The 13,628-nt window shown below is 43.8% G+C and overlaps 1 protein-coding gene across 2 annotated transcripts in view; it reads left to right on the forward strand.

Moving 5' to 3' along the window:
- Positions 1–13,628, forward strand: part of LOC135522525 (testis-expressed protein 2-like) — a 65,307-nt gene that overhangs the window by 33,952 nt on the left and 17,727 nt on the right. Inside the window, exons 4-9 of one of the 2 annotated variants that reach the window (XM_064948868.1) lie at positions 6,805–7,005; positions 7,442–7,766; positions 8,021–8,265; positions 8,402–8,566; positions 9,330–9,429; positions 11,803–12,473. In XM_064948868.1, the coding sequence (XP_064804940.1) occupies positions 6,805–7,005; positions 7,442–7,766; positions 8,021–8,265; positions 8,402–8,566; positions 9,330–9,429; positions 11,803–11,891 (1,125 nt within the window). In that variant the 3' untranslated portion in view covers positions 11,892–12,473. Of the gene's footprint in view, positions 1–6,804; positions 7,006–7,441; positions 7,767–8,020; positions 8,266–8,401; positions 8,567–9,329; positions 9,430–11,802; positions 12,474–13,628 lie in introns of those variants that run through there. The other variant, XM_064948860.1, reaches the window with a different exon arrangement.

Consider the following 13,628-nt stretch of genomic DNA (forward strand, 5'->3'; position numbering starts at 1 on the left):
TCTTCACTGCTAATGCCCTCCATGGCTTGCCAGGCAGTAGTAGACCCTGTGGAAGAGTGGTCACCCCATAGCCCTCCTTCCAAATGATGTCACCTCTGGACTGTCAAAGAAAGCACAGTATAATGGAGAGGGTTCACGGTCTTGTTTGACCCCCACATATTGGAAAGCTGATGATAACATTACCAGCATGCAGCACAGCACACACATTAACTGTCAGGCTTTACTGTCCTGGGCTTGGCCTTGTCAGTCAAAGGGACAGTGAATGGTGGCGTTATGGACACAAAGGGGATAGGCTTTGTTCAGGGCTATAATATGACAATCTGGTGACAAGTGTCTTCTGTCTCTCTCCCCTCATTCTCTTATTCCCTCGCATGCCCTCTCTCTCTCTCTGTCTCCTTCTCTCTTTTTTTCTGTCTTTATTTCTGTCATTCTCTCCCTCTCTCTCCCATCTCCCTCTTCATATCTAGCTGTGGGAGCAATAGAACCAGCACATCTAGGCCTATATCAAGTTTCCTGCAGGAGACTTGTGTGTCTGTGGTGGCAAAGCTCTAGGGGCCGTCTTGATCTCTGTGAAGAGGAAGGGACGAGATGAGACTGGGGGGTTGCATCCTAAATGGCACCCTATTCTCTAACATAGTGCACTACTTCAGACTCAGCCGACGAGGAGGCAGCACGTTACAAGATTACTGCTGTCGCGATTCTACTATCCTCTTCAATCTACTGCTGTTGGATGAGGATTTTTATTAGTGGTTCAAGGCTAAACCAGTGGTGCAATATTTCTCTACACGTTGGAATTAAAGAACGTGGACAATACATTGGTGGTAAAAGTGATGATAGCCACTAGGAGCAACCAGTTTCAATCATCACTATACCTAACCCACAGTGCAGACCATCAGGGTTGAGGTCAAGTCGTGGACTGTTGTGTGTTTGAATCTCTGACGGCATCATCGTTCTTTGAAGGTTAAGCATTTTTGACATTACTGGTCCCCTCTGTGGCATAGGGCATGTCCAGGGATTTAGACCGACTTGATTTCCACCCCTTAGATTTGATTAGGCCTAGTAGTTTAATGAAGCTGTTGGTAGCAGTGACAATCGAAGACTCACACACAGGATGCAGTCTAAGCCTGCATGAGTAATTTAGGAGGAAAATACTTTTAAATTTTTTAAATAATAATAATAAAAAATGTAAATTTATTTGTAATAATGACAATTACAACAATACTGAATGAACACCTACTTTAACTTAATATAATACATCAATCAAATCAATTTAGCCTCAAGTAGATAATGAAACATGTTCAATTTGGTTTAAATAATGAAAAAACAAAGTGTTGGAGAAGAACGTAAAAGTGCAATATGTGCTATGTAAGAAAGCTAACGATTCAGTTCCTTGCTCAGAACATGAGAACATATGAAAGCTGGTGGTTCCTTTTAACATGAGTCTTCAATATTCCCAGGTAAGAAGTTTTAGGTTGTAGTTATTATAGGACTATTTCCCTCTATACCATTTGTATTTGTAACCTTTGACTATTGGATGTTCTTATAGGCACTTTAGTATTGCCAGTGTAACAGTATAGCTTCCATCCCTCTCCGCGCTCCTCCCTGGGCTCGAACCAGGAACACAACGACAACAGCCACCACATCAAAGCAGCGTTACCCATGCAGAGCAAGGGAAACAACCACCCCAAGGCTCAGAGCGAGAAGTTTAAAACGCTATTAGCGCGCACTAACTAGCCAGCCGTTTCACTTCGGTCACACCAGCCTCATCTCGGGAGTTGATAGGTTTGAAATCATAAACGGCGCAATGCTTGACGCACAACGAAGAGCTGCTGGCAAACGCACAAAAGTGCTGTTTGAATGAATGTTTACGCGCCTGCTTCTGCCTACCACCGCTCAGTCAGATACTTAGATACTTGTATGCTTGTATGCTCAGTGAGATTATATGCAACACAGGACACGCTAGATAATATCTAGTAAAATCATCAACCATGTGTAGTTAACTAGTGATTATGATTGATTGATTGTTTTTTATAAGATAGGTTTAATGCTAGCTAGCAACTTACCTTGGCTTACTGCATTTGCGTAACAGGCAGTCTCTTTGTGGAGTGCAACGAGAGAGAGGCAGGTCGTTATTGCGTTAAACTAGTTAACTGTAAAGTTTCAAGATTGGATCCCCCGAGCTGACAAGGTGAAAATCTGTCTTTCTACCCCTGAACGAGGCAGTTAACCCACCGTTCCTAGGCCGTCATTGAAAATAAAAATGTGTTCTTAACTGACTTGCCTAGTTAAATAAAGATTTAAATAAAGGTGTAAAAAAAAAAAAAATGGCGCCCAAAAGTACAGATTTCCGATTGTTATGAAATCGGCCCCAATTAATCGGCCATTACGATTAATCGGTCGACCTCTAGTTTCTATACATAGACGGAATCAGATGTTCATGCATTTAACATTAATTTGCTTTGTCAGGTGCCTAAAATCATTGTAGTGTCTTTTCGGAAGGGTTCAGCAGTACAGAATGTTCATACAGTGCATTCGGAAAGTATTCAGACCCCTTGACTTTTTCCTCATTTTGCTACCTTACAGCCTAATTCTAAAATTGATAAAATTATACATTTTTGTCATCAGTCTACGCACAATACCTCATAATGACAAAGCAAATTTAAAAAAAGTGCATTTTTGTAAATGTATTAAACATTTTAAAAAACAGACTTGAAATTGAGCTCAGGTGCATCCTGTTTCCATTGGTCATCCTTGATGTTTCTACAACTTGATGGGAGACCACCTGTGGTATATTTTAAATTGATTGGACTTGATTTGGAAAGGGGCACACCTGTCTATATAAGGTCCCATAGTTGACAGTACATGTCAGAGCAAAAAACAAACTATGAGGCTGAAGGAATTGTCCTTAGAGCTCCACAACAGGATTGTGTCAAGGTACAGATCTTGGGAAGTGTACCAAAAAAGAATTCTGCAGCATTGAAGGTCCCCAAGAACACACTGGCTTCAACCATTCTTAATTGGAAGAAGTTTGGAACCACCAAGACTCTTTCTAGAGCTTGGCCGCCCAGGCAAACTGAGCAATCGGGGGAAAGTGGCCTTGGTCAGGGACGTGACCAAGAACCCGATGGTCACTGACAGAGCTCCAGAGTTCCTCTGTGGAGATGGGAGAAACTTCCAGAAGGACAACCATCTTTGCAGCACTCCACCAGTCAGGCCTTTATGGTAGAGGGGCCAGACAGAAGCCACTCCTCAGTAAAAGGCACATGAAAGCCCGTTTGGCATTTGCCAAAAGGCACCCAAAGGACTCTCACACCATGAGAAACAAGATTCTCTGGTCTGATGAAACCAAGATTGAACACTTTGGCCTCGAATGCCAGGCGTCATGTCTGCAGGAAACCTGGCACCATCCCGATAGTGAAGCATGGCGGGGCCAACATCATGCTGTGGGGATGTTTTTCAGTGGCAAGGACTGGGAGTCAGGTTCAAGAAAAAGATGAATGGAGAAAAGTACCTTGAGAGAGCCTTGATGAAAACCTGCTCTAGAGCGCCCAGAACCTCAGACTGAGGAAAAGGTTCACCTTCCAGCAGGACAATAACCCAAAGCACACAGCTAAGACAACGGGGGAGTGGCTTTGGGACAAGTCTCTGAATGTCCTTGAGTGGACTAGCCAGAGCCTGGACTTGAACCCGGTCGAATATCTCTGGAGAGACCCGAAAATAGCTGTGCAGCGACACTCCCCTTCCAACCTGATAGAGCTTGAGACAATCTGTAAAGAGAATGGGAGAAACTCGCCAAATGTGTGCCAAGCTTGTAGCGTCATACCCAAGAAGACTCTAGGTTTTAATCTCTGCCAAAGGTGCTTCAAAAAGTATGAGTAAAGGGTCTGAATACTTACAGTACCAGTCAATAGTTTGGACACACCTACTCAGGCAACGGTTTTCTTTATTTTTACTATTTTCTACATTGTAGAATAATAGTGAAGACATCAAACAATGAAGTAACACAGATGGCATCATGTCATAACCAACAAATCAAAAATATTTTAGATTCTTCAAAGTTGCCAACCTTTGCCTTGATGACAGCTTTGCACACTCTTGGCATACTCTCAACTAGCTTCACGAGGAAAGCTTTTCCAACTGCTTAGAAGGAGTTCCCACATCTGCTGAGCACTTTGTTGGCTGCTTTTCCTTCACTCTGCGGTCCAACTCATCCCAAACCATCTTAATTGGGTTGAGGTTGGGTGATTATGGTGGCAAGTCACCCGACGCAGCAGTCAATCACTCTCCTTCTTGGTCAAACAGCCCTTATACAGCCTGGAGGTGTGTTTTGGGTCATTGTCCTGTTGAAAAATAAATGACAGTCCCACTAAGAGGGAAAACCAGATGGGATGGTGTATCGCTGCAGAATGCTGTGGTAGCCATGCTGGTTAAGTGAACCTTCTTTTAAATTCTAAATAAACCACAGACAGTGTCATCAGCAAAGCACCATCAGCCCTCCTCTATGCTTCATGGTGGGAACCACACATGCAGAGATCATCTGTTCACCTACTCTGCGTCTCACAAAGACACGGCGATTGGAACCAAAAATCTCAAATTTGGACACATCGGACCAAAGGACAGATTTCCACCGGTCTAATGTCCATTACTCGTGTTTCTTGGCCCAAGCAAGTCATCTTATTATTGGTGTCCTTTAGTAGTGGTTTCTTTGCAGCAATTCTACCATGAAGGCCTGATTCACGCAGTCTCCTCTGAACAGCTGATGTTGATGTGTCTGTTACTTGAACTCTGTGAAGAATTTAATTTGGGCTGCAATTTGAGGTACATTTAATTTCCGATTTCTGAAACTGGTAACTCTAACGAACTTGTCCTCTGCAGCCCAAATAACTGCAGAGATCACGCTGGGTCTTCCTTTCCTGTGGCGGTCCTCTTGAGAGGCACTTTCATAATAGCGCTTGATGGTTTTTACGGCTGCACTTGAAGAAACTTAAAGTTCTTGAAATGTTCCGGATTGACTGACCATGTCTTAACTTGTTATGGCTGCAATCCTGATTATCGGGATAAGTGTCATCAACAACCGCTGAATAGCATAGCTCTACATACAATAAACATAACTATAAATATTTATATTCATGAAATCACAAGTGCAATATAGGAAAACACAGCTTAGCCTTTTGTTAATCCATCTGTCGTGTCAGATTTTGAAATTATGCTTTACAGCGAAAGCAATCCAAGCGTTTGTAAGTTTATCGATCGCACGATAAAACATTAAGTACACTTAGCATCAGGTAGCTCGGTCACGAAAATCAGAAAAGCAATCAAATTAATCGTTTACCTTTGATCTTCGGATGTTTTCACTCACAAGACTCCCAGTTACACAACAAATGTTCTGTTTGTTCCATAAAGATTATTTTTATATCCAAAATACCTCCGTTTGTTTGGAGCGTTATGTTCAGAAATCCACAGGAAAGAGCGGTCACGACAACGCATTTGAAAATTCCAAATAGTTTCCATTATGTCCACAGAAACATGTCAAACGTTTTTTATAGTCAATCCTCAGGTTGTTTTTAAAACATATAATTGATAATATATCAACCGCAAATGTCTTTCACAGTAAGAGAGGGGAAAACCATGGCTGTCCAAATTCTGTTGTGCAAGCAAAACTCACGTGACTACGTGACGCGATGTTATCGTTCTGGCTCATTTTTCAAAATAAAAGCCTGAAACTATGTCTGAAGACTGACGCCTTGAGGAAGCGATAGGAAAGGGAATCGGGTTCATATCCCTTTAAATGGAGCAAAGGGATATGTATCATGGAGTTTTCAAAATAGAAGCCACTCCCTGCTTTGATTTTCTTCAGGGTTTCGCCTGCAATATCAGTTCTGTTATACTGACAGACAATATTTTGACAGTTTTGGAAACTTTAGTGTTTTCTATCTAATACTAATAATAATATGCATATATTAGCAACAGACTGAGGAGCTGGCCGTTTACAATGGGCACCTTTTCATCCAAGCTACTCAATACTGCCCCTGCAGCCATAAAAAGGTAAAGTTATGATGGACTGTCTATTCTCTTTGCTTATTTGACCTGTTCTTTTACCAAGTAGGTTCTGTATACCACCCCTGCCTTGTCACAACACAACTGCTTGGCTCAAACGCATTAAGAAGGATAGAAATTCCACAAATGAACTTTTAACAAGGCACACCTATTCATTGAAATGCATTCCAGGTGACTACGTCATAAATCTGGTTGAGAGGATGCCAGGCGTGTGCAAAGCTGTCATCAAGGCAAAGGGTGGCTACTTTGAAGAATCTAAAATATTACATATTTTGATTTAACACTTTTTTTGGTTACTACATGATTCCATATGTGTGTTCATGTCTTCACTATTATACTAAAATGTAGAACGTAGTAAAAATAAAGAAAAACCCTGGAATGAGTAGGTGTCAACTTTTTTGACCGGTACTGTATCTTAATGTGATATTTCAGTTTTTATACTTTTAGTAACATTTCTAAAAACCTATTTTTGCTTTGTCATTATGGGGTATCGTGTGTAGATAAATGAGGGTAAAAACAATTTAATCCATTTTAGAATATGGCTGTAACCTAACCAAATGTTTTCAAAAAGTCAAATGGTCTTAATACTTAACGAATGCATTGTATAGTCTACTGTACAAATATTTGTATTGCGCCATACAAAGTAGATGTGTTAATTGATTGATTGGTTTAATGTGTCATTGGTTGATTGTTCCACTGGTTTGTCGGTTGATTTGACCTGACTGATTTCTCTATCTCCCCCTGCAGGGCTGGATGAACGAGATAGTGAACTACGACCCAGAGACATATCACGCCACTCTGACCCACTCTGTGTATGTGAGACTGGAGGGCTCCATCCTGCGCCTGTCCACACCCAACCGCAACATCGCCCGACGGGCCACCCATAACGAAACCAAGCCCGACGTCACCTATATCAGTCAGAAGATCTACGACCTCACTGACAGCAAGGTAGGTGCAGTTCCCCTAGGTACAGATCTAGGATCAGCTTCCTCTTCCCAATCCTAACCTTAATTAAGGTGTCTTATCTGCAGAATATTCTTATATGATTGAACGGTTGAACTCTTGTTTTTAGAATGTCTCCCTTTGGACTCTGGTGTCGGCAGCTGCACTTCCTCCCTCGTGTGGGCCTCAGTCACTTGGGGGCTCAGAGAGGGGAGAAGTCAGGCCTGTCTGTCACATGTCCCTGTTGCTAAGCAGAATATCAAAAAGAGAATAAGGCAAAGGAGGTCAGAAGGGAACATTGTTTCCATATGTGAATATGTGTCTTTACCTGTTGCAAACAGGCTGTCATTGAAAATAAGAATTTGTTCTTAACTGACTTGCCTAGTAAAATAAAGGTAAAATAAAAATAAATAAAAAATCAAACATTCTATTCCCTCTCCAGATCTATCTGGTGCCCCAGAGTCTGGCCAGGAAGCGTGTGTGGAACAAGAAGTACCCTATCCGCATCGAGCTGGCCAAGCAGGACGACTTCATGTCCAAGGCAGAGGGCGACCACAGCGAAACCACACACGAGAGAACCACGGCCACAGGAGAGGCGACCGTGGGGACGGAGGAGGCCAAAAGGTCCGGTGGTCCTGAACTGACCCTGTACCTGTTTGGTCGGACGGGGAGGGAGAAGGAGGAGTGGCACCGGAGGATCCTGTTGGCCTCCAAGCCCCCCAAGACGGGGATGAAGAGAGTCACCGGTCTGCAGGGGAGTAAGACTGGTGAGTGGATGGATCCAGGTGCCACACACTCACTCACGGACCAACACACACACTTACACACACACATTCTTCCGTACTAGTTATTTACAGGAAGTTATCGCTTGGCTCAACATGTCTGGCGCAAATATAGTGTGACAATGTGAAAGCCGACTGAGGGAAGTGCAAGACTGCATTTGTATTTCATAATGCACATGCAATATATTGATCCAGCTGCATCGTACTAATATCTTGTTGATCTTTGACCCCTGTGGCAGCCTTGTGCTCCCACAGCCGCAGCAGCAGCCGGAGCAGTCTGGACGAGGTGCTAGCGTCTCAGCCCAGGACCAGGGACTCAACAGCAGGCATAACAGCCAAGACCAAGTCCCTACTGGACTACAGTGTCTACATGGCCACCCTGGTGCCCCCTGAGACTGGCACTGCCACTTCTACTGCCACCCCCATCGCTGCCACTAGTCCCGTAGTCCAGAGTCCACAGAGTAGCCCAGGGTCGGGCAAGAAGGTATACCCCCTCTCATTTCTCACAACTGTGTACTATACTCTGTTGTTATACAGCATTTCTGTAAATAAATTAAATTACAGTACACAGGTGTGCTTAAGTTAATATTTATCTCACTTCTTGTGTACCCGCCTACCAGTTGCAGAGCAGCAGCAGCTTTGACCCTGTCGTTTTGCTGGGGGAGGAGGAGCCTGTTGCCTGGGTAAACTCTGTGATTGGCCGGGTGGCATGGGACTTCCTGGGCGAGCCCTACTGGGCTGACGTGGTCTCCAAGAAGATCCAGATGAAACTCAGCAAGATCCGGGTGGGTGGCCTTTGACCTCTCGCCTCTCACCTACGACCCTGTTGTGACAAAGGGCTTGTGTGTTTAAAAGAGCATTCTTACACTGTTGTATCTGTACTGTATTCTGTTACCACTGAGCTGCATATGTTCAACAGAGCAGATCAAAGGAGACACAAAAAAGGGATGAAGAAGATGAGGTTTATTTGGCTCAGAAGGAGGGAAGAGGGGTAGAGAGAGAGGAGCCATGCATTCCTAAATATAGAGAGAACACAAATGAAAAAGACTAGGGGACTCAGGCCTCTCAGTGGATCCTTACGACTGCAGGAACGGACACACACACACACACACACACACTCTCTAAATGTCAGCCACTTCCGCTGTGCAGCCCCGCCACAGGACTCAGAGACTCCACACTGTGCTCAGAGAGAGAACCTCATTTCTCTCTCTCTGTGTCTCTCTCTGTGTCTCTCTCTCTCTGTGTGTGTTTTGTATCCTGGTCCTTCGATTATCCCCCCATGTTTCATCTTTGGGGTTGTTACTAGCCCCACGATAGCCCTTCGTCTGGTCCTATTCCCAATGTCGTGTGGTGATGTTGGCTGTTAGTCTTGTCTCAGCTAGCCGGCGTGAGGGAGTCGATAGGGGCCTTTGTGGCAGATGAGAATGACTGGGAGATGTAGAATGAGTGGCCTGTTACCATCAACCTCTAACTTGCACTTACTATACACCTGCAGCTGCAGATCCTTTGTGTGTGTGTCATCTACTTGACTGTTTCTTTCTCCCCCAGCTCCCCTACTTCATGAACGAGCTGACCCTGACAGAGCTGGACATGGGCGTGGCCACTCCCAGAATCCTTGGCGCCTCCAAACCCTCAGTTGACCATCAAGGTAAGAACCCTGGAAATGTGCTACTGTATTATCCATCAACCAAATCCTGACCAGTGAAGAAAAGCTGCAATTCATTGTATTTTTACATGCACTCAAACACACATACTGTGCAACTAACACACACACACACACACACACTCGCTCAGGCAGGCTCCCACTGTGCAATGTGCTATTAGCAGGGTTGAATTCAACTTCACACCGCCCCATCGTTGCAATTGATCCCCTCCGCTGCGTGGTGCCATCGTGGCAGAGGCATCATGTCAAGCTGTGCTGTGTAATCTGTTTATTAGAATCACTCTTCCTTACGAGAAGGCATCTCTCTATAAGCATAAGGGCAGTATTGTGAGAGTGGGTGTTTTTTATGTCTGTCTAATATGTTGACAGTTTGGTTGGAGTTATATCAGTACAGGAATTCCAAGTTATCTTATCTGCGGTGTGGTCTCATGTGATGAGTTAAAGTGCTACACAGGTCCAGGATACACACACACACACGCACACTCTCGCAGGTGCGACCCACACACACACACGTATGGCGCACTGTTGATTTACATCCTCTGATTACTCGCACACGTCACGCTACTGTTTAACACGTGTACATTTTCTCTCTTTTCACACACACTCCACACTCGGCTCTGTCCTAGTACGGAAGTGTCGGTGTGTCTTGTGACTACTCCTCACCCCTCCATTTCTCTGCCTGATAACATTGTAATATTAGGGCCCTGTGTTGAGTTCACCGGCTCTGTCATAAACCCTGGACCAGGGGACAACACCACCACTGACCGACACGATGTAACGCTAGCTGACAGCGTGAACAACAACCAAGAGACCACAGTGACAGCAGATATAGCAATGCTAACAATGCTAAGTGACAACAATAACACCACTGACCGAAACAATGTCATGCTAGCTAACAACAACCAAGAGACCACAGTAACGGCAGAGATAACAACGCAAACAACAACCGTGACAACGGTGAGGGCCACAACGCTAACAACTGCAGCAACAAGAACAAAAGACAAGTGTCTTTTTATATAGCCACTTAGCCAGTCATGCTAACAGCAATGATCACAACGACATGCTTTAGGCTGGTCATTCATTCAGCATTAGAAAAAGCTATGATGGCGTAGGAGGATAAATATTTGGAAATGGTTAGGGCTGCGCGCACACACTCAAATTAGACCATCATATGATCGATAAGTCATGGGAATAGATGATTAATTGAACAAGACGCCAGACTGGTCCGTGTCGGTGATGACTTAACGCTTCCATTTTGTATTGTGAGACTATTTAAGAATAAGAATTCTAGCATTGCGTTCATCAACAGAGGGAGAATGTGCAATCCAAGTAGGGGCAATAGCTCAACTCAATACCACAAATTGACAACATTATCAATGAATATATCTAACAAGAAGAATTAGATCATTATGTTCCACAGGAGTCAACCCAATCCTGATAGGCGTTTACTCACTCGGTATCACTCATTGACAACATTATCGATGAATAACGTACTATGTTAGTGAAGCTCTTGTTTAGCGTGTTTTGCTAGTGTGATGGAATGTGTGTTGTGGGCAAATGCCTTGCTAAGTACAACGTAATCAAGTCCTGAGCTGTTGAGTGGGTCACATGGTTATCTGTTAGACCTGAGGTAAATAAAGGCTGAGGTACACAAGAGGGGTCATAGACTTGGCTGTTAGTTGCACAACCGGCTCCTCAGTACAGACACGCGGCAGTTTGTATAGCACAGTTGCGCGGAGGTTTGGACAATAGATAATATTAATATTACTAGAGGTAAGTGCCTTCACTTTGGTAGAGTGACTGTCGGTTGGTTGCTTTCTAGCAGAAGCAAGTGTGTCTCTCGTAACATCTAACCATCCAGCACCTTCCATATTTGCACAGTAGGTAATCATTATTAGGTGCATACACATCACATGTCATTTCTGGGTACCTACACCCTTACGCCCCACAGTATAGATTTTCCTGCGTCTTATTAGTGTGTAAATATTAGGAGAGATGGCGTCATATGATATGTAGATCAGATGCTTTACATTCTAGTAATGGCTAAAGATGACTGGCCCACTGAATGCCCCCACTCCATTGGGGCATGGCCCTCCTATGGCCTCTAAATGACTAGGGCCCGGTCTTGAATCTGCTTCTCCCATGGGCTTGAGTTACAGACAGGAAGAGATAAATATTCGTGAAAAAATGTGTGTTTCTGTGTCTGGCATTCGGGTTTTGTCGCTTCTCTCTCTCTCTTTCTACCCATCGCTCTGTCTTTCCACAGTACCCATCTTTAATTATCCCAGTTTCTCTGTTCCCTCTCTCTGTTCCTCTCATTCTGTTTCTTCCTCTTTTTGCCGAACACTCTCTGTCTAGGTCTCTCGTTGTCTCCCTGCTGTTCCTCTGTGAGTCACAGCCACCATTGTTTTGTCATTTCTATCGCCCCGCGCTCCGATGTGACTTAATGACGGAGGAAATGGATTCCACCACAGGCTGAGAGGGGAACAGATTCTGTTGGATCAGAGTTGGAGGAATGCACTTTCACTACACTCAGGAGGACTGGGTTATGTTCATTAGTCACCAAACAGTAAAGCATTGAGTGAAATCTGGAGGGGCTACTTGTACTTTTCCGATAAGAATGAGCACAACCCATTTTTTTCTGGGTTGTTAATTGTGTTTTTTGTGTGAGTTGTTATGGGTTTAAGGAGTACGGTAATCAGCTTTCTGGGAAGATATCGTTTTTTTTGCCTGATGTTATGCAATGTAATGTTTTGCAATGTAAGATGAGGTCAATAATATGGTGGTTCGATCCAACTCGGTTACAGTCACACTATCTCGCAACCAAATGTTACTTAGTAATGATCATATGCTGCAACTTGGTTAACCGTTTCAAAATAGCTCACTAACAGTAGAATTTGCTGTCGAATATAGCTGGAAAACATGATTTTCTATCAACAAATAACCTTTAATTCGTTACATTTTAGTCTCTCAAACATGTTTTTATTTTGGCAACCCCGCTGCAGTGCCAATCCCACACCCCCCCCAGCCTGACCACTGAATACCACTGTTCTAGACTGAGGCTAACACACAGCTGAACTGGCAATGTGCAGGTAAACCAACAAATAATTGCTAGAATTCACCAACATTTGAATAATTTGCATTGGAACAAGTGTATGCAACTATAATGCTTCTTAGGGAAAAGATTCCTCTAGCTTACATTCTAAAAAAACATTTACATAATCCAGGGAGTTCGAGAGGCCCAGTTTGTAGTGTGCAGCCTGCCTGTCCTCCAGGCAGCGCCAGGTCTCTGCCTTCTGCACTTACTGGAACTGCTGGGCAACCACGATCAATAGAACTCACTGGCAGTGGAATAGAGGGTGGGCCTAAGGACCAACATCTGTCTGTTTGAGTTTGAGTTTATTTTTATTTTTACAGGGACAGTGCACATTAATCAACGTTTCAGTAAAAGTGCCGGTTTTAGCCAGCCGGCTAATTTTCAACCGCAGTCCCTGGGCAGGTTATTAAAAACAATTACAATATAGACAATAGCAACATAGAACAAGCAAGACATAGCAACATAGGACAAGCAAGACGTAGCATACAGACAGAGCAACATAGAGCAAAAAGCAGCAAGACAAAATTCATAAAAGCAACAAAGTGTTTCCACACCTCACAAGCTACAGACAACAGACAACATGGAAAGCGGCAACACACAGCTAGGGACCATGTTCACAAATCTGATTGACCTTTAGCCATGTCTTCAAGCATTTTGTGAAAGTGTGATATGTGGTGCAGTTATGTGTATCTGATGGCAGTGTATTCCAGACATGGGAAGCTCTCACAGAGAATGCAGATTTACTAAAGGTGCTTTTCCTTAGGGGAACTATACAGTCACCTCTCATGGCAGACCTTGTGGATCTGCTGCCATATGTCTGGGTTTTCTGTTTAACAAAAATATTGAGTGGAGGGGGAGCCAGGCCATTAAGGATCTTGAATACAAGACATGCGTCGATGTATTCTGAGGAGCCCCAGTATTGACCCTTGGGGCACGCCCACATCATAGCTACGATAGGGCGACAGCTCATTGCTCACTCTGACACACTGAGTTCTGCTTTCAAGGTATGATTTCATCCATCTCAAGGCATCAGGGGAAAAGTTGAACTTTGACACTTTTGTGATAAGAATCTCATGGTTAACAGTAT

The sequence above is a fragment of the Oncorhynchus masou genome, chromosome 4, assembly GCF_036934945.1.
Source record: "Oncorhynchus masou masou isolate Uvic2021 chromosome 4, UVic_Omas_1.1, whole genome shotgun sequence".
NCBI lineage: Eukaryota > Metazoa > Chordata > Actinopteri > Salmoniformes > Salmonidae > Oncorhynchus > Oncorhynchus masou.